General features: G+C 37.9%; 1 protein-coding gene across 1 annotated transcript; it reads left to right on the top strand.

Moving 5' to 3' along the window:
- The first annotated feature begins 473 nt into the window (after positions 1-473).
- Positions 474-17,735, top strand: LOC100368652 (uncharacterized). The gene is made up of 16 exons (XM_085504202.1): positions 474-577; positions 4,888-5,876; positions 6,654-6,740; positions 7,037-7,108; positions 7,804-7,938; positions 8,555-8,734; positions 9,299-9,394; positions 9,702-9,785; positions 10,133-10,234; positions 11,091-11,219; positions 11,494-11,571; positions 14,168-14,302; positions 15,343-15,411; positions 15,748-16,153; positions 16,554-16,669; positions 17,021-17,735. The coding sequence occupies exons 2-16, from the start codon at positions 4,911-4,913 to the stop codon at positions 17,129-17,131; spliced, it is 2,766 nt and encodes a 921-aa protein (XP_085360328.1). The 5' UTR covers positions 474-577; positions 4,888-4,910; the 3' UTR covers positions 17,132-17,735.
- Positions 17,736-21,625: the final 3,890 nt, after the last annotated feature.

Here is a 21,625-nt window from a genome sequence, read left to right as displayed (position 1 = left end):
AGCGCCACCAAGTGTCTATGAGGTGAGAATACCGCCAACATTACAGTAGCTTGGTGTCATTATTTGAACACTGTTCAGTTGTTTGGTCTTTATTTGAAAACTTGTTGGGTAATTATTTGGTCATTATTCAGTTATTTTGTCTTAATTTAAACTTTATTTTGGATTTATTTCATTTATATATGTTGTTATTACAGCATCGCATCGCTATCGTTTTATTAATTTAACTTTATTTCCTAATTATTTTTATTATTGTGTAATTGCTACAATATTAGTTTGTCATTGTTTCATTATGTTACAATTGTGTCATTATTTAGACATTATCTTGACATTCAATTGTCATAAGATTTCGTTATGTTCACGTTCAAATGTGTTTGGGTCAAACAACAGATCGAAGATTGAGGGCGTGATGTACGGTCGGTCGGTCCTTGGTCCAGAATTATTTGCATAATCTCGCGTTGCCACGTTGTATTCTCGCGCGATCTTGTATTTTACCGCCGACCAAGGGTTTCTCGTGGTGTGTGTGAAATTGCGATTTTGTTTAAACCGGCTGTGGTGGAAATTGTCAGAAAAGTTACAGGTAATGTTTTTTCTACTAACGAATACCGTGTATTTGGTGAAGCTGAATATCAACGGTTGCGTGGAACAGTCAATAATTGTAAAATTGCTGTCTTAAACAAAACAACATGGCGGTCCGCGTCATTTTGTCCATGATGAGCACGAGTATGTGCAAACCTTAAAAATATTTAGACGAATCGGCCATCCTACGTGAATTCATAATGTTTTAATGCTCATATTTTTTGGGTCACATGACCAGATTTGTTTCAACCTTGATTTTGTTTTAAATATCGACATGTTTTCTTGATTTTCGGTTTATAATTTAAATGCCGCGTGTCGAAAGCTAGCTAGCGACTTTTTGTTTCATTAATTGGTAAACATGCGAGTGTACAGCGAATCAACTATTCACTAGATTGTGATCTATGTTATGTACTTAAGTGTTTGGATTCTGTATCACGCTTTTTTCCAATGCTAAAAACACATAATCATTTATTATTTTGTTAGTTCTGGCCCTTCTGTCTACCCGGCTTTGGGGAACAGTAGTGTGCACGTAGCCCTACGTATTGCGCTGTGTTGATCGGGGGAACTAATTGACAATGCTACACCCAGCCCTACGCAGTCACGATAGTTTTGTATTCGATTGGCACTAATAGCGACCATGCATTGCAGTGTTTTCCCCAGGAATTTAAACCACTGTGGCGACCTAATTTGCATATCATTTACATAATAATAGAAATTGACCAAAGCACATTTACATCCACACAATAAACAACATATATTTTCAAAAACAAAGTGGCAGATATTTATTTGCTTCACACAGTGTTATAAACACTTTTATTTTTGGCACTTTTGTAATATTAATGAGCTCCGTCACAGTGCGAATATTTTTTTTTTGGAGTCAAAAAATTACGTTTCACAACTTAGAAGAGTTTGAATTTAAAAATGAAACATTCTCGAAATGCAAATGCTGCAGATAAAAAGAAACTAATAAATTGTATAAGGTTGATTGAAACTCATCTGAAACGTTTTCAGCCAGGATTATGTTCACAACTTTCATGATCTTATTTACTACAAAATTCTCCTTAAAAAAATCGACCACGTAATTATTTGGCGGATTGCTGGTTATTATTCCGACCATCAGCTTCTACAACGTTTACATTTACAGTAAATGAACGGACAAATAACACTTCCAAACGATCATCAAAGTTACGACGTGACGTAACTTACTTCGCGATGTTATACACCGGTTATACCAATAATTCCTCTTACTCGGTCATGATGCCATGCAAAAATTAAATACTTCTTTTTTCATATGAAAAAAACGTAAAATTTGTACTAGTTTTATCAGGAGAAATTATCTTGATCTCTTTGGTGAAAAACACAGACCCGCCCCGCCATGATAGCTGTGAAGCGTTAGTTGACCGCATGTGTCCTTTGACCCGGTGGGTCAAAAATGCCATTAACCAATCCGAATGCCACATGGTAATGCCGGTAGAACCCGAAGTTTTTCGAATGATCGTGATCATAAAAATTACATTGCGGAAGTAAAGCGATGTCGTAGCATGATGTGTTGGTATGGATTTCAGATGAAAACTGCATGATGGTTTTTGAAAGAGGTGATTAGCAATTTTTAAAAGGTAAAAGAAGTCTTGAAAGAAGAGTTTTCATATGATTCACGATGATAACAGTTCAAATATATTTTACCCAATCACACAATAAACAGGTTGTTTTTTTCTTGAGTAGCGTAAACTAATCGTGAACTCCGCTTTGCCCATGTTACATCGGGATGGAATTGATTTTGAAAGAATTTTAGCTTTCAATCTGCGTCTATCGTCAGAAAATATTTACTTACAAACAAAGAGGTGCTAATTTTACAAAATTTACTTGTATTGTTTAAAGCCGCTACCACATCGCTCGAATATGTCTATTGTTAACAAATTATTATCCGCGGCTGGCAGGATGCTTGTCGGTTGGTACGTATAATAACAATATGACAATAGTCCTGGTCGAAAGCGTTTCCGTTGAGTGCCGGTCGGGTCGACCAGCGAAACGAGATCCCCAATGAAAAAAGCACTGTGGCGGACTTGTTAATCACCGTGGGGGTGTCAGAACGGTGTGATGGCAAATCGAAGCACTGTGGCGGGACCACCAAGCTGTTTACATCCTGGGGAGAACGAGTCCCACTTACAAAATTTTAAGAAATTGAAATTTGACCCTGGATAACTTTATTAGAGATTGGACCCCGGCTTGCCTGAAAAACAGGGTCCCACTTCAATAATTGCAGTGTTCTCCCCAAAGCGTTTTAGCACAGGGGGCAGCTACTCTAATTTACACCACTACTCTGAGAGCTTGTCTGCAACGCTGAAGAAATTCCATCCCGACTGATCTAATAAAAGTTATTGTCGATCTGTTGTGCACATTTACTATTTCCGGTTTCCATTAATGAACATAACAAAAAAACAACTGGCACTTGTTAGCAGACTGAAAGAAAGTGTGAAGCTTGGTTTTCGTTGTGTTCAAACGTAAAAAGCAAATGAACATAACAATGCACTAGAACACATTATCGGAAAAACACAAGTTCGGCCAACCAAGACTGCTTAAAAGTAATGATAAAATTGAGAAGTAATTCACTATCACTGAATCTTATCATTCTTGAATTAGCTTTGAAGTAAGTGATACTCAAGAGTGCCTGATAGTGCTGGAGAAATGACTACATTTGTGACATGACCTCCATCGTTGGAAGATTAGACACAACTATGGAAGTTTATCGATAATTCGAACCTCTGGCACCAGAAACACAGTTTCCTAATCAGCTATTTTTTATTGATCAAGTCAGGGGTACAGTTTAAATATTTAGCTAGCACAATTAACCTTCATTTTGAGCAGAAAAATAAAAGCAAACCCGACTGAGATGAAAAGTTCCTAACGGCAACCATGTTGTTTTACTGTTGACATGTAGAATGCAAATTACCAGCATATGTGCAAAGCTATTAAGGGAGCAGTAAAACAAAAGATTGGGGGGGGGGGGTCAAATTCACACAATTCTCAATTTTCACAATGATTTCATAGTTATAATTTCTTTTTCAAAACTCCAAATATGAATTGTATGTAATTGTAAACAATTAACAATATTTACTAATATATTTCATTTTAATTAACTAATGTGTTTCACTGTATATAATAAAGCTTGTGTCCATGCACTGTGGCCTAAAAAAATATAACTATACATTGTTAATTAGTAAGCGAATTAATATGCAAATTAGCCAAAACCCTGAGAGAATTTTTTGACGAGATCTCTGTGTCTATGTCAGTTCTGTAGAAGATTTATTGAATATTAACTAGGTTTAATTTTAGCAGATTTCTTGTTGCAGATTTCCACAAGGTTTTTTTTACAGTATTACTTTCAAAGTGCCTTTAAAATCCTATGATACCATCTTCTGTTGTCAGTTTCCTCTCTGTTCAAGTGATTGAATTGAAGTCAAAATTTGTCAGTTTGCACTCTCTAATTGCACTTTTTAAGTACTGGTTTTACATGCTTGGCCAATAAAAATGCCATATATTCATAGAACAATACAAGTTATAGTTATTGTAATTTATTCTATTGTTCCAAAGTGCACATAGTATTATGCAAATTAACCCCATCCTCTAGCATTCCTCGTCTCGTGTGTATTGCTACTGAAGTGCATGTAGACATCATTTTGAACAAAATCTCCCAGTAACAGCCAATTCATTTTTTGCAAACAGTAAAAAACACAACTTGGTGGTATTGCTTAACTAATATGTGTTGACATGTGGTGAACCTTGTATGCTATCACTCGCATATAAGTAACCTGTCTTATCAACCATAACACCAAGAAAAATTATTGTCCATCAAACAATCTATTTGATGTGAAAATGGGACACTTATTCCAGCGATCGGTAAACCGTGTTTGATCATAAGTAGACAAGACATTCATTCCCTACCATCATATGGTAATGGTAAAGCTGATGTTCCTGATTCAGAAATGTTAGTCATTGCTTCCTGTTGTCTAGAACAAAATAAAACATGGATGTCTCAAGATAATTGACAGTGTTAGAGCTGTAGCAACTTGATTTATTTGTTATGCTGTTACTGTCTTGTAAAGTATCAAGTACTTGTAAATATAGAACATGTACTGTAACGCACTGTCTACCATGTGAGCCATGGCCGTCAAATTTGACTGCACTGCATCACTATGTGCAGTCCTGAGTTGAACATTTACAGTTAATGTGAATCATTCACTTATGAATATGTACTTGTTATAGAATAGTAAGTTATTTTTAATTACAACACTATTATTTCTGTTTTTTCAGATTGACATTAACAGAATACAATAATGCATTATTCCTCTGAAAGAGAGGGTGAACGTGAGAGGCAGTTGGGGCAGCAGATGTTGCAAATGATGATGCAAAATGTTGGTCAGAATCAGAACACATCTGATTCCCAAGTCAAACAAATGATGCAAACCTTGCAACAAGAGTTTGCTTTCCAGATTGATAAGCAGGAGAAGCACCACCAGTCAGATTCTTATCCACATTCTGACTCTGCTATACCAAGCCTGCTTCCTGAAAGGCGTCCCTCTTCCCAAACTTACCCTTCAGCATCATCTTATCCATCTGATTATGCTCGTGAAGAGGCTGTTTATCAAGAACAGTCTTATCAGGGTTCTAAATATCCTAATCCTGAATTACAACAACCGCAGAGACAATCTAGATTAGTGGATCTACCATCCAAATATCCCAGCTATGAATCACAACAGCCGCAGACACTGTCATCGTTATCGGACCGATCCTCGTCCATTCCACCACTAATGTCTAATCCTCAACAATCTGATCAATCTGGGGTTCACAGACTCCTGAATTCCTTGGAAGATAAATTAAGATTTGGAAACTTGGATGCGAACCAGGCAATTCAAGTCAGGCTTCTGCATGGAAAGATTTCCCAAATTGCATCAACACCTCAGCAAGATCACAATGTTGGTGGGAGATCTGCCGGTATACCGTCACTATTGGACGGTTCCTCTCGAATGATGGACCGTCAAAACGGGTCTCAGTCTGGGTATAACCAGTACGCCTTGATGGGAGACTCCAGAGACTCCCTGCAATCTGGTTATAACCTTGAAGCTTCTAGGTTTGCAGAACCCATGCCTTCATCACTGGGTAGAATGGATTCATTCCATGACTACGGTTATTCCATGAATCGTGAACCCACTAGAGCTGTAGACCACTCTTGGTATTCTAGCAATAGTTCTAGAACGTCACAACAGGCTTACAAACCGGAACAGAGAAACAGACGTTACTCGGTAGGATCACGTTTATATATATTTGTCATTTCTCTATAAGGTGCATTATACAGTAAAATAGTTACTGCATGCTACATCATTGTCTGCACGCCATAACAATAACAGTTTATATTTATCAAATGCAGCGCAGACCCCAAGTGTCATAATTGTATTACTTACGATAACTGGCTTGTGATATAGCCAAGTATTTGCCCCAAATATACCATTGTTTAGCCTATTCGTTGATTTCAAAAATTGGTGCTTTGAACTAATTAATCGATTAGTTGTTAAAGCATTCGGATTATTAGTAGACATTGTTTGCTTTGACTTGCTTACACACCAAGCTTGTCTGGATATAGCAGTCTAGATTATAAAAATTATAACAGATTGTCCTGTGAATGGCCGTGATAGTCAAATTGCTTGTCAATGAGCAGTTTGATTCACACTTGCCTGTAGTCTTATATGCTAGAGTAGTAGTAGTTGATTGGTATAGGTTAAGGCAATGTTATTGGGACATATATTATCATATATTAGGTACAAAAAAAAGTACATGTTGAGAAGCGTCATTTATGATAAAAATGTACACTAAATATATTACCATCAGGACTCGCTGCTGTAAATGTTAGCAAAATGTTAAAAACAATGGAATATTTTAAAGTTGTATCTCGTGTAGATACAATTAAAATGTCGTTGATGCTATGTGTTGCATCACTGAAAATGCATTGACTTAACATGCAAACTAGTAAATTTGTGTTTCTCACATAATAGAGATGAATTATTTTTCGTTATTTATTATAGGATGTTGTTGATGGTCATACTATTAGAAGACTTGATGGCAATAGATGGCGTTGTTTAGTCTGTCAAACATCGTTTTCAGTGTGGAATGTAAGTAGCTGATTGTGTGTAGTGCAGTACCAATGTATTCAGGTGAATCCAATTTCTTTGCAAAGGTGTCTAAAGCAGGGGAGTAGTCACCTGTGCATGTGTCAGATGGCCTTATAGTGTCATTGTTTACAAACAAGTGTCTACCCATGATCCTCTGCGTTTTTAGCGCGTTATCGTTGCTTGGGACTCAATTCATGTATCTGCTATAAGGGAGCCTTTTAGTGATCATATGTAGATAGTATTGAAGCCAACTAGCACCATTCTGTCAACATAAAAACTATATTTTATTTCTCTAGGACGTGGTTTCACATGCAGATGGTGCCTTGCATGCAGCAAACAAGCATCATGCCCAGAAACGATCATTAGAAGTGAGTGTAATTTATTATATAATGCTACTTTTCAGTAAGTTAAAGGCCCAGATATACTATAAATGCGCTCCTAGACAATAGGGATTATTTCATTGCTTTTACGCTGTAGTAAACAGCTCCAGCCAAGCTCCGGTAAAAACGCGTTTTCTCAAACTTACAGATCGATTATGTTGTGCCAAAGTGGATGCATGTGACTGTGAATATCACAGCAGTGACTATGTGTAGTATTTGTGACAATAGTCAACAAGCTGAGATTTTGGCGGATAAAAGTCAAAAACACGAACCGAGGAACGAGACGCGCTAGTAATCTTGAATAATTACTACTGTCAAAGTCATGTGATGTTGGACCGCTGAAACAGGATGCGTCATAGGCTATGCAAGTGATTAACAACATTCATTAGCATAGCCCCACTTCCAATTCACACTGGCAAGTGAATTGGGAGTTTAAAGAAAGGCAGTTACAGAACATTCATCCATCTTTCAAATGCCATTTGGGGCTACAATCTCATTAAATTAAGCAGGAAAAGGTTGTATGATAATACTATCACAAGAAAACTCCAAAGTATGAATTGATGCTGTACAGGTTTACATCAACCTCTGCTACGCATGGGTCGATATTGTACTGCTTTTGTGCATCCTTAGTGGTATTCTCTGGTTTTCAATATCTGTATAACAGTAAAAGCCATATTTTGTAGCGCCGATCTTCTGGTGGCAGAGGTTTGGATTCATACAGTGACAGAAAGAGAAGTGGATCACCACAATATGGTGGAGCAAAGAGAGCTAAACTAACGTACTGTTCTATATGTAAAGTGGACTGCAACACTGAAAAGGCAAGTGATAATCAATTTGTCTGAGTCTGTTTGAAATATTTTTTACAATTTACGACATGTGATCGAAATTTCTGAAAAAAATATGAAAACAAAAATTGTGTTGATTGTATTTTATTTAAATGTGACCAAAGTTGACTTCACACTCAAATTGCTAAATTAGAAATTTTCAAGTCACTGTATGTTAACTTGTTGCATTTGATCTTTAACTTGAAGAGTTATGTCTTTATCTTTAAATGATCTTATTTCCCTGGCTTAATTTTTTCCAGAAAAGCATTCGTTAAAGGTATTGCTTATGTAATAAAACCAAATTTTTGTATTTCATTATGTGCATTTTAGAAATGATTGTGCCAAATTGTTTCATAGATGCATTAAAATTTGTACTTTATATATATTTACACACTAAACTATAAAATTTTATTTAAGGTTGAAATTATAAATAACAAAAAAAATCAATAAATAAACTTGTATATATTTGTGCGGATACTTGAAAACAGTCCGCAAAAATTAAACTGAGCAAAATTAATACTTGTGGTTCTTCTGGAAAAATGACTGCTGGAAAATGTTCAGTTCTACAGTATTTGAGTTTTACTAGATAGATTTATGATTCATTTTTCAGTCATATCAAGAGCATCTGAAAGGAAAGAAACATGCACTTAGCATTGAGACGATTATGGAGACCAGCAAGAAGTCTGCTCCCTCAAAGTCAAATAAATTCAATAAGAAAAGTCAATCCTCATCTGAGAAAAAGGCAAAAACTTATTGTGATACATGTGACGTAGAATGCCACCAAGAAAAGGTACACTTATGTAGTATTATGATTCAAAAAATGTACACAGTCGGGGAAAACAAAACGAAGTGTTTTGACCTCCATGTGTGTATATCTGTATCTCTGACATGCCCAGTCTGATCACTTTCAAACTTTACAAATACATCACATATTTTAGGCAACATGTGCAAGTTCATTTGTTTCATGATAGGAATCTATTTTTGTGCTGAAAAATCATCAAAATCAAACTTTTCTGCCATTCTGGAACTGGATCTTGGCCATGTACGAACAAATTTTATACAAACATAATGTATGCATTGGACATCATGGGGGCTTGATGCATCGCGTTCAAATGGCCAACTGGTGGCCATTTTGTACCATGAATATTTTTCTGAAACCATCACCTTTGACATGTCTTGACTCTTGTGATAAATATGTATGTGTATTAGTTTTGTGATCAGATTTAAGATGGTCACTTGCAACCATATACTTTGAGAACCATAGCATCATTCCTTCTTTTTTTATGCCGCCATATTGTGCTGTGTGGAGAACTCCGCTACAAATTAATTTTAAAAAATTTTCTTTGCTGTCTAGTCTCTGGCTATTCATCTGAAAACAAGCAATCATCAAAGAAAAGTCAAAGAAATAAAAAATGATAAAATGTCTGCTGCTAATAAAGCTCATGTTGCAGTAAGTACTTTGCAAACTAAATGACTTTCAAATAATACTAATATCGTCTTGGATGGGCTGTTGCTCCCCGACTAAAAAACCTGCCTATCGTGTGCTAATATTGTAAAGTACTCGGGTGATTTTAAAATGACAATTTCAGAGCAATTGCAATTGACATTATGTGTCACTTGTCGCCCCACTTTATGTGCAAGTGAGTGCTGACATATAGTGAAGGAACTGCAGTAGACTTGTCTGGCTGATTTTGACAGGTCACAAATGGACAGTATAGTTCAAAGATGTTAAACTTACAATGTCTTCTACTCTGCAGAGCATGTTTGAAATGAGCATCGCTTGTGGCTTTGGTAGATCTGATAAAATTACAACTGTTGAAGAATTGATGGCATACAAAAAGGTGAGTTGCTATATTTGGTTTTCATTCATTGCTAGACTGAACCCTGACAAAGTTATTTTGACTATAAAATGTTTTTTTTTGTGTGTTAAAACTAACTATTCTAATTTGATTATTTAGTCATTCATTTTTGAAACTTGTTACATCACCTCAAAAACAAGTAAAATATTCTTGAGTAAAACTGCATGACAGGACCACTTCTATGTGGTGTGCATTTTTTATTTAAAACATTTTATTTGAGCCATGACATTCTTGTCTGAATTTTCATGAATATCTTGTTAGATCTGGCCAAAAATGAGATTAGTTGGTGTCAACTGTTGAAAATTCATTAAATTTAAATTGGTTTCCAGCGGATAACAGTTGCTGATAAGCTTGCTAAAACGTTCAAGAGTACGGACACCCCAGATGCTGACCTTTGCTTAATATGTGCAAGAAAAATTACAAAGAAAGAGGTAAGTTCAAATCATTCCATGATGAGAATTTACTTTAGGCTTATTCTGTTTAGAAACTTGACAAGTGCCTAAAAACATTTTCACACCAATATCTGTTGGGTTGTTTACGCATTACTCAAAATATAGATGCAGGTTCCTGAGTAAATTAAAATATAGGAAATGGGCACAAACATATCTTTTGAACACTTATATAGATTTATAAGGCTGTGCATAAATAGTAAAAAAGAAACATGAAATTTTGATGACAGAATCTCCATACTGTCAAATACTAGATCTCACAATTTTTGTTTATTTTATGTGAAACTTCCACACTATATTCGTAAATTGTGTATTAACAAATGGATGTCCAGGCAAGCAGATTCCAAATGTTAACACTATCTTGGCCAAGACTGAGTAAGAAAAACCGCAAAAAAAGTCATTCTGGGTGCCCACAAACCTGCATCTATACCTTAACTGGAAGGTTAAAACATGGCCAAACCCTTTTTAATTGGATGAAGTCCGAAAATGTTAATGATTTGGCATTTTTCTATCTAAAAGCCATGTCAATGATATAATTAAAATCAAACATTTGTCAAAATTTGTCTGTTTCAGAATAGTGAACTGTTCTGAAACAGACAAATTGACAAATTTTGTTCCAGCTTGGTCTATACAACATTATACATTGGTACCTAAGTTGGTGCTTGTTATTTAGTTTTTAGATCAAATTAAAACTTACCAACTAGTGGTTATTTTGTTTTAATAAATATGCTTAAGACAAATCTGACATGGCTTGTTTATCATGGGACATGTACTTCTATATGAACTACAGACAGAAACTGTATCGTATCATATCATGTCATTGTCTATTTACTTACAGCAAGATGCACATTGCAAGTTAGATCATCATATGAACAATATTGAGTCTTTTGAAAAACTTACCAAGTGGTTGAATTTATTCACATTGATCGTTGATCCTAATAAATGTACTGAGGCATTCAAGGAAATTGTAAGTAACTAATCTCATGTTTCTTTGCTTTCATGCCTGATAAACTTTTGGAATGTCTTGATGACTGCTTTTACAATAAAATTCAATCTTTGACTTTGCTCTTTAGTTGTAGATGAATCTTTCTATCAAGATTTCTGAGTTCTGGTGACACTTATTTTAATGATCTATCACACAATAAATGCAACTCTTTCAGCTTTTATTTGAAATAATTTATATTCCTGCATCTTGTGTTAAGAATCAGCTGTGAATATGTTACATGTTATTTATTTTGTAGGACTCGCTTGAGAAATCGCTGAAGTCTGTTGGTAAACCACCATGTCCATTTTGTACACTCAAAAATAAAAATGTCAAGGTAATTGTGTATTATCACAGATATTAATCCAATGCGTGTAGTTGTATATGGTTGTATGATGTGGTTGTATGATGTGCTGATGTGGTTGTATGATGTGCGATGTGCTGATGTTGTTGTATGATGTGCGATGTGCTGATGTGGTTGTATGATGTGCGATGTGGTTGTATGATGTGCTGATATGGGTGTGGTTGTATGATGTGCTGATATTGGTGTGGTTGTATGATGTGCTGATATTGGTGTGGTTGTATGACGTGCTGATATGGGTGTGGTTGTATGATGTGCTGATGTTGTATGGTGTGCGATGTGCTGATGTGGTTGTATGATGTGCTGATGTGGTTATATGAGGTGCTGATATGGGTGTGGTTGTATGATGTGCTGATAATGGTGTGGTTGTGTGAGGTGCTGATATGGGTGTGGTTGTATGAGGTGCTGATATGGGCGTGGTTGTGTGAGGTGCTGATATGGGTGTGGTTGTGTGACGTGCTGATATGGGTGTGGTTGTGTGACGTGCTGATATGGGTGTGGTTGTATGATGTGCTGTTATGGGTGTGAGGTGCTGATAATGGGTGTGGTTGTGTGAGGTGCTGATATGAGTGTGGTTGTATGACGTGCTGGTATGGGTGTGAGGTGCTGATAATGGTGTGGTTGTGTGAGGTGCTGATATGGGTGTGGTTGTGTGACGTGCTGATATGGGTGTGAGGTGCTGATAATGGTGTGGTTGTGTGAGGTGCTGATATGGGTGTGGTTGTGTGAGGTGCTGATATGGGTGTGGTTGTGTGAGGTGCTGATATTGGTGTGGTTGTGTGAGGTGCTGATAATGGTGTGAGGTGCTGATAATGGTGTGAGGTGCCGATATGGGTGTGGTTGTGTGAGGTGCTGATAATGGTGTGGTTGTATGACGTGCTGATATGGGTGTGAGGTGCTGATAATGGTGTGGTTGTGTGAGGTGCTGATAATGGTGTGAGGTGCTGATATGGGTGTGGTTGTGTGAGGTGCTGATAATGGTGTGAGGTGCTGATATGGTGTGGTTGTATGATGTGCTGATATTGGTGTGAGGTGCTGATAATGGTGTGGTTGTGCAAGGTGCTGATATGGGTGTGGTTGTATGACGTGCTGATATGGGTGTGGTTGTATGACGTGCTGATATGGGTGTGAGGTGCTGATAATGGTGTGGTTGTGTGAGGTGCTGATATGGGTGTGGTTGTGTGAGGTGCTGATATGGGTGTGGTTGTGTGAGGTGCTGATATTGGTGTGGTTGTGTGAGGTGCTGATAATGGTGTGAGGTGCTGATAATGGTGTGAGGTGCTGATATGGGTGTGGTTGTGTGAGGTGCTGATAATGGTGTGGTTGTATGACGTGCTGATATGGGTGTGAGGTGCTGATAATGGTGTGGTTGTGTGAGGTGCTGATAATGGTGTGAGGTGCTGATATGGGTGTGGTTGTGTGAGGTGCTGATAATGGTGTGAGGTGCTGATATGGTGTGGTTGTATGATGTGCTGATATTGGTGTGAGGTGCTGATAATGGTGTGGTTGTGCGAGGTGCTGATATGGGTGTGGTTGTATGACGTGCTGATATGGGTGTGGTTGTATGACGTGCTGATATGGGTGTGGTTGTATGACGTGCTGATATGGGTGTGAGGTGCTGATAATGGTGTGGTTGTGTGAGGTGCTGATATTGGTGTGGTTGTGTGAGGTGCTGATAATGGTGTGAGGTGCTGATAATGGTGTGAGGTGCTGATAATGGTGTGAGGTGCTGATATGGGTGTGGTTGTGTGAGGTGCTGATATGGGTGTGGTTGTGTGAGGTGCTGATAATGGTGTGGTTGTGTGATGTGCTGATAATGGTGTGAGGTGCTGATATGGGTGTGGTTGTGTGAGGTGCTGATAATGGTATGAGGTGCTGATATGGGTGTGGTTGTATGATGTGCTGATATTGGTGTGAGGTGCTGATAATGGTGTGGTTGTGCGAGGTGCTGATATGGGTGTGGTTGTATGACGTGCTGATATGGGTGTGAGGTGCTAATAATGGTGTGGTTGTGTGAGGTGCTGATATTGGTGTGGTTGTATGACGTGCTGATATGGGTGTGGTTGTATGACGTGCTGATATGGGTGTGAGGTGCTGATAATGGTGTGGTTGTGTGAGGTGCTGATATGGGTGTGGTTGTATGACGTGCTGATATGGGTGTGAGGTGCTGATAATGGTGTGGTTGTGTGAGGTGCTGATATGGGTGTGGTTGTATGAGGTGCTGATATGGGTGTGGTTGTATGACGTGCTGATATGAGTGTGAGGTGCTGATAATGGTGTGGTTGTGTGAGGTGCTGATATGGGTGTGAGGTGCTGATATGGGTGTGGTTGTGTGAGGTGCTGATATGGGTGTGGTTGTATCATAGTTATAAACATGCCAAAGTTTTGTTTTGAGGTATTCAGATGTCATTTAAGATGAGGAATCTCAAATATCCTGATTTTCTTGGTGCCACTAACATGTCAAAAACACAGATTTGGCAATGTGTGACTGCTTTGATTGTCTCAAAATCTAGAATACTAGAGTGGAGCTTTTATCCTGAATGATTGTTTTTCTCTAACATTTGTTCTATAGCCGGATGCCAGACAGCATAGCAAGCATGTACTGAGTTGCAAACATGTAAGCTTTGTACGTGTTGTGCAAGCTATTGTTGACATTGGCAAAGCTGTTAAGCAGAAGAATGGACAGGAAGTGTTGTCTATAATACAGGTCAGTTTATTCACCATCTTTAGTTGATTTGTGATGGTCAATAGTTGTGTTCGAGCTCCACCAAGTACGGACTCAGATTTAAGCTGTCCTTGTATGTTTGTATATTGGATAGACCCAATTGCACTCACTCTTGGGCGGAAACAGCGGTTAGCACAGGCTAAGTAATGGCAAATGTTTTTAAGAATATACCAATTTTTAGTCTCTTTAACTATGATTACTCAGTACAGTAGCCAGGAAGGTATTCATAGTTGTATGGTTATAAAACAATACCAAAGCAAATTAAGAAAGTGCTAGCGCAAAATCTGTATTAGAAGATGCATCCCTAATTGAAGAGACACAAATTCTTTTTAAACAAATTAGAATAAAAAAATCTCCATTTCTCATGTGTAGATACTCTAATAGAAGCTGCATCACCTTTGTTGCTTTGTACCATTTTCATAGTAGTGTCGCGGCTTCAAATAGACATTTTACAGTAACTGCAGAATAACAGAAAGTAGCACAAAAATAATGTCCCTAGACATGCGATGAAATCTGAGAAATGGGTCTTTAGCTTATCGGGGACACATTTCAGTGCATCACGCAAATTTAAAGCGGGAATTTGGCAGTGTGTTCTCGCAAGCACTGATTTAGTCATTTTTACAAGGTTCACCATTTTTGCTGTCACATGGTAATTATGTATACAATGACTGGGCGAACATGTACCTTTATACTTGGGCTTTTGAATCATGCATGCTAAATTACTGTTCTAAATGAGGCAACAGACATCAAACCCTTCTCACTGCCTTATTGTCATAGGTTGACTTGAAGAAAATAGCAAAATGCTTGTTTTGAGATCTTACAAATAATATCCACACCAGATTACCAAAAATAAACATTTTAACGTTAATTTACCCAGGTTAGAGAATATGAACTGAACTGGTTCATCAGTTTAATATCCTCATGGATTTGATTGTCAATTGTAGAAAATTCATACAAGTTCATGTAACGTAGTCATGGTTGCTACTATATTTAATAGTGACTATTGCTTTTTGTTGTTGTAGAAGTATGAAAATTTGCTGTTTGCAACAGATCTTAAGCCATTGGCAGAGAGATGTGAATTGTGTGAAAAGGTATGTATTTATATTGTGGTGATGTAATATTTTAACATGCTATACCTTCTATTTTTAAGTTCAAGCACGGCATCTCGGTGGCAAAACACAGTAAAATTACATTTTTTATAAACTTTTCTGAAAGTCTTTTGTATTAGTCCCTGTTTGAAAACGAGGACTTGTAATTTAACCCTCTGTGAGTGATGTGCACCACTCATGGACATGCTGGCCATGGACAAATTTAGCCAAATAGGAAATTGAACTGTTATTGACAATGATTTTAAATTATATTACCAAAATCTTGAAATATTCTACTGTATACACCTATATACTCATGTTGACTTTTGTTTTTTTCAGACTGCGTTTCAAGACCACAACCTTCAATTCTACCATAATTACAATAGATACTACTTGGAAGCACTTGTAATCAGTTTCCAACCACTGAAACTAGTTGACTTCATGAACAGTGCTACATCAGAAAAGGTTTCCGAGAAAGTAGAGACAAAAGATGCTGCAGTTGCCACAAAGAATGGTGATGAGAAGGCACTGGAAGACAGCAAAGCATCTGTGGACAAATCAGATACAGATGAAAAAGATGACATCACAACTCAAGAATCTGCTGAATTAATAGAGGATAATGTCAAGAAGGAAAGTGATGCTGAAAACAAAGATGAGGCCGTTTCTGCTGACAAGCGCCAAAAATTCTTTTCAGATGCAGAATTCTCAGAATTAAAATCAAAATTTGATCGAGAAAAAGCTACAGGTAATTTAGTCTGCATTGTAATGGGATAGTGATTTGTTTTAGTGCTTTTTAGAGCAGTATTACAGGGTGGTCATTGCAATGGTGTTTGCTTTATCATTTGTTTGGGTGGTAGCATGTCCACTAGCTACGAATCACTTCTGTATGCAAGTGCGTGACATGAGAAGGTTTAACTCTTATCTTGTCAAGTCACTGTAAAAGAATAGTGTGCTGGCAGGAAAAGGGTAAAGCTTTATTTTGGTCTGTAGTCTATAAATAAAGATTGTTTTTAAGAGTTTTTAATATTCTCTAGGTGACAAAGTAATACACAATTTGTGTTGTGACGGCAGGAGTGTGTTTTGTCAGTTTTACTACTATTATTTTTGATGTGTTCATGTGACACTAATATTATAACTCTTTTCAGGTCAAGAATTCATCGTGCCATGTTTCTATTGTATTCTGTGTGAGAAGTATGTATTGGACCCAACAGAAGCATACAATGAACACTGCCAGACAACGAGACATTACCGTGGTGCTGAGGTGTGTAATACTTAACACAAATGGTATTTGAATATTTGTACTAGCCAATGCCATGAAATATAACTTGCCATGGTGCTGAGGAAAGGGATGTTACTGTAAAAGTATTGAAGGATTTAATTCAGTCAATTCAATATTTTAAATACATTAACTCTGCTTATGTAAGTGAGGTGTACATATGTTAAATGCATTTTTTTGGATATGTACACTTCTATTGGAAAAGTGCTTCTGAGAGAGCAAATGCAGTTCAAAACCTGTTAAAAAGAAATAAAAAATGTCAACCCCCCAAAAAATGGTGTTGTAACCATGGACTTCAATGTTGTAATTAACTAAAATGATTGCTATCTTTGATAGGATGCAGTAAAGAATAAGCCTAAAGCTATGCCTAAAGGTACACAACCAGGAAGAGGTCCGAGAAACCGTGGTAAATTCAGAAGAGGTGGTGGAAGAAAAGGTGGCAGATAGATCAACAAAGTAATCATCTAACTGGCTACATTTTGGTTCTTGCAAGATATTGCAAGCAATTTATCGAAAGCTCCTGAAGTGTTAGGTAGTTTACATTTTATAGTTTCAATTGAAAGATGAAAAGTTTAATTGGAAGACAGTGTAGAGCAACTTCATTTTTGAATACATACGTTAGACTCAAATAATTGTAAATTTTATTCTGTTTACAATTTATTTACACTTGGCTTTTTCTCAATATTTAATCTACACAGAGTAATTATTATTCTGCTCTTTTTTAAAACATACAATTGTGTTTTGGTTACTGGCTTTTTTTGTATATCATTTGATTTAGATATTTTTTAGTATTTTCTGTACTGATTTCATTCATGAAAATTCTTGCAGCAAATATATTGTGTGATGATGAAACATTTTTTCATTGGAATGTACTTATATATAGTGACACTGTAAACTTTGTTTAGTTGGAAATGTTAGTGTGCGTGTTACACCAATTATGAAAATATAGTACTGTATTTGCTGTTAGAAAATGATTAAGTAATCTGTTTGAAAAAAAATGTTGCATAAGTAGTAGTAGTTTTGGTGCAATTAAAATCTCATAAAAAAACAATTGTTGGCCTCTCGTGCATCTTTTTTGGGAGCAACTGTGATGACTGATTTTACTCAGAAAAAAAGCAGATGTAAACAAAACATTTATTCAGACATTAGGAAAGACTACAGCAATTATTTGTTTATGAAGTCCAAAATAGGATACTAATAATTTGAGTTCTGTGCATATCTTTACCATAGGAAACAATAGTAAAAAGCATTAAATAGACAAAACTGCTGGTGAATTTTTGATACAAAATACAACCTATCATCACATAGGTCAGTAGACTTGATTTCTTTTTTCAGTACTGTGAGTACAGTATTGTAAGCCATTTTCGTTTGTTATTCAGCCCTCAATGGCATTTCTTACACTGCGAGAAACTGGCTGAAGAAACATGGGTTGGACTCATCTGTTATGGAACCATACGTCAGTCATTCGATTGATCATTTCTGTGTATATTGTCCTCGTATCGCAACTTTCACATATACCACCCTCATTACCCAGTAACTCCCTGTATACCATTCTCTTTACCCAGTAACTCCCTGTATACATTCTCTTTACCCAGTAACTCTCCTGTATTCCACCCTCATTACCCAGTAACTCTCCTGTATTCCACCCTCATTACCCAGTAACTCCCTGTATACCATTCTCTTTAACCCAGTAACTCTCCTGTATACCACCCTCTTTACCCAGTAACTCTCCTGTATACCACCCTCTTTACCCAGTAACTCTCCTGTATACCACCCTCTTTACCCAGTAACTCTCTTGTATTCCACCCTCATTACCCAGTAACTCCCTGTATACCATTCTCTTTAACCCAGTAACTCTCCTGTATACCAGCCTCTTTACCCAGTAACTCTCCTGTATACCACCCTCATTACCCAGTAACTCCCTGTATACCATTCTCTTTACCCAGTAACTCTCCTGTATACCACCCTCTTTACCCAGTAACTCTCCTGTATACCACCCTCTTTACCCAGTAACTCCTGTATACCACCCTCTTTACCCAGTAACTCTCCTGGAAACCACCCTCTTTACCCAGTAACTCTCCTGGAAACCACCCTCATTACCCAGTAACTCTCCTGTATACCACCCTCTTTACCCAGCAACTCCCTGTATACCATTCTCTTTACCCAGCAACTCTCCTGTATACCACCCTCTTTACCCAGTAACTCTCCTGTATACCACCCTCATTACCCAGTAACTCCTGTATACCACCCTCATTACCCAGCAACTCTCCTGTATACCACCCTCTTTACCCAGTAACTCTCCTGTATACCACCCTCATTACCCAGTAACTCTGCACCACTTTGTATATCACACTCGCACAACTACTCCACTTCTTTGCACTCTAATTTCCCACTTTGTGAAACTGAAGAGGATAGTGGTGCAATAGTGCAAAGTAGTGGAATAAAGGTTCAAAGTACATAACTAGAGTGCAAAGTTTGGGAATAGTAGTACAAAGTGTGAAAATAGAAAAGTGCAAAGTAGACGAGAGAGCAAGGCAGTTAAATAGTGATATAAAGTGTGAAGTAATGATATAGTTGTGCAAAGTGTGAAAATGTATTGCAAATTGGTGATAAGTGCGAAACCAGAGTGCAAATTAATGGTATAATAGTTCAAAGTGGTGGAGTAGTCGTGCAAAGCATGGAACTAGAGTGTAAAATGAAGATTGAGAGTGAGAAACAAGAATGCAAAGTAGTGGAATAGTAGAGTAAAGTGAGAAACAAGAGTGCATAGTGGCAGACTAGTGGAGAAAATAGAGTGCAAAATAGCGGAATAGTTGTGCAGAGTGGGGAAAAAGGAGGAAAGAAGTTGTGGAAAACTAGATTACAAATTAGTGGTGAAAAGAGGGAAACTAGAAAGCAAAGAAATGAATAGTAGTCCAATGTGCGAAACCAGACTGCAAAGTGGTGGAATAGTGGTGAAAAGTGAAACCGGGCTGCAAAGTGGTGGAATAGTGGTGAAAAGTGAAACCGGACTGCAAAGTGGTGGAATAGTGGTGAAAAGTTGAAACCAGACTGCAAAGTGGTGGAATAGTGGTGAAAAGTGAAACCGGACTGCAAAGTGGTGGAATAGTGGTGAAAAGTGAAACCGGGCTGCAAAGTGGTGGAATAGTGGTGAAAAGTGAAACCGGACTGCAAAGTGGTGGAATAGTGGTGAAAAGTGAAACCAGACTGCAAAGTGGTGGAATAGTGGTGAAAAGTGAAACCAGACTGCAAAGTGGTGGAATAGTGGTGAAAAGTGAAACCAGACTGCAAAGTGGTGGAATAGTGGTGAAAAGTGAAACCAGACTGCAAAGTGGTGGAATAGTGGTGAAAAGTGAAACCAGACTGCAAAGTGGTGGAATAGTGGTGAAAAGTGAAACCGGACTGCAAAGTGGTGGAATAGTGGTGAAAAGTGAAACCAGACTGCAAAGTGGTGGAATAGTGGTGAAAAGTGAAACCAGACTGCAAAGTGGTGGAATAGTGGTGAAAAGTGAAACCGGACTGCAAAGTGGTGGAATAGTGGTGAAAAGTGAAACCAGACTGCAAAGTGGTGGAATAGTGGTGAAAAGTGAAACCGGACTGCAAAGTGGTGGAATAGTGGTGAAAAGTGAAACCAGACTGCAAAGTGGTGGAATAGTGGTGAAAAGTGAAACCAGACTGCAAAGTGGTGGAATAGTGGTGAAAAGTGAAACCAGACTGCAAAGTGGTGGAATAGTGGTGAAAAGTGAAACCGGACTGCAAAGTGGTGGAATAGTGGTGAAAAGTGAAACCGGACTGCAAAGTGGTGGAATAGTGGTGAAAAGTGAAACCAGACTGCAAAGTGGTGGAATAGTGGTGAAAAGTGAAACCGGACTGCAAAGTGGTGGAATAGTGGTGAAAAGTGAAACCAGACTGCAAAGTGGTGGAATAGTGGTGAAAAGTGAAACCAGACTGCAAAGTGGTGGAATAGTGGTGAAAAGTGAAACCAGACTGCAAAGTGGTGGAATAGTGGTGAAAAGTGAAACCGGGCTGCAAAGTGGTGGAATAGTGGTGAAAAGTGAAACCAGACTGCAAAGTGGTGGAATTGTGGTGAAAAGTGAAACCGGACTGCAAAGTGGTGGAATAGTGGTGAAAAGTGAAACCGGGCTGCAAAGTGGTGGAATAGTGGTGAAAAGTGAAACCGGACTGCAAAGTGGTGGAATAGTGGTGAAAAGTGAAACCAGACTGCAAAGTGGTGGAATAGTGGTGAAAAGTGAAACCAGACTGCAAAGTGGTGGAATAGTGGTGAAAAGTGAAACCAGACTGCAAAGTGGTGGAATAGTGGTGAAAAGTGAAACCAGACTGCAAAGTGGTGGAATAGTGGTGAAAAGTGAAACCGGACTGCAAAGTGGTGGAATAGTGGTGAAAAGTGAAACCGGACTGCAAAGTGGTGGAATAGTGGTGAAAAGTGAAACCAGACTGCAAAGTGGTGGAATAGTGGTGAAAAGTGAAACCGGACTGCAAAGTGGTGGAATAGTGGTGAAAAGTGAAACCAGACTGCAAAGTGGTGGAATAGTGGTGAAAAGTGAAACCAGACTGCAAAGTGGTGGAATAGTGGTGAAAAGTGAAACCAGACTGCAAAGTGGTGGAATAGTGGTGAAAAGTGAAACCGGGCTGCAAAGTGGTGGAATAGTGGTGAAAAGTGAAACCAGACTGCAAAGTGGTGGAATTGTGGTGAAAAGTGAAACCGGACTGCAAAGTGGTGGAATAGTGGTGAAAAGTGAAACCGGGCTGCAAAGTGGTGGAATAGTGGTGAAAAGTGAAACCGGACTGCAAAGTGGTGGAATAGTGGTGAAAAGTGAAACCAGACTGCAAAGTGGTGGAATAGTGGTGAAAAGTGAAACCAGACTGCAAAGTGGTGGAATAGTGGTGAAAAGTGAAACCAGACTGCAAAGTGGTGGAATA

The sequence above is a fragment of the Saccoglossus kowalevskii genome, chromosome 10 (assembly GCF_978046115.1).
Source record: "Saccoglossus kowalevskii chromosome 10, keSacKowa6.1, whole genome shotgun sequence".
Taxonomy (NCBI): domain Eukaryota; kingdom Metazoa; phylum Hemichordata; class Enteropneusta; family Harrimaniidae; genus Saccoglossus; species Saccoglossus kowalevskii.
This window is presented reverse-complemented; position numbering and strand designations above follow the sequence as displayed.

Bases quoted from the DNA above. Each gene is read 5' to 3' on its own strand.
- LOC100368652 (XM_085504202.1), top strand. From the start codon at position 4,911: ATGCATTATTCCTCTGAAAGAGAGGGTGAACGTGAGAGGCAGTTGGGG. The intron at 7,939-8,554 runs GCAAGTGATAAT...TTCATTTTTCAG, and splicing joins TGGACTGCAACACTGAAAAG to TCATATCAAGAGCATCTGAA. The intron at 11,220-11,493 runs GTAAGTAACTAA...TTTATTTTGTAG, and splicing joins CTGAGGCATTCAAGGAAATT to GACTCGCTTGAGAAATCGCT.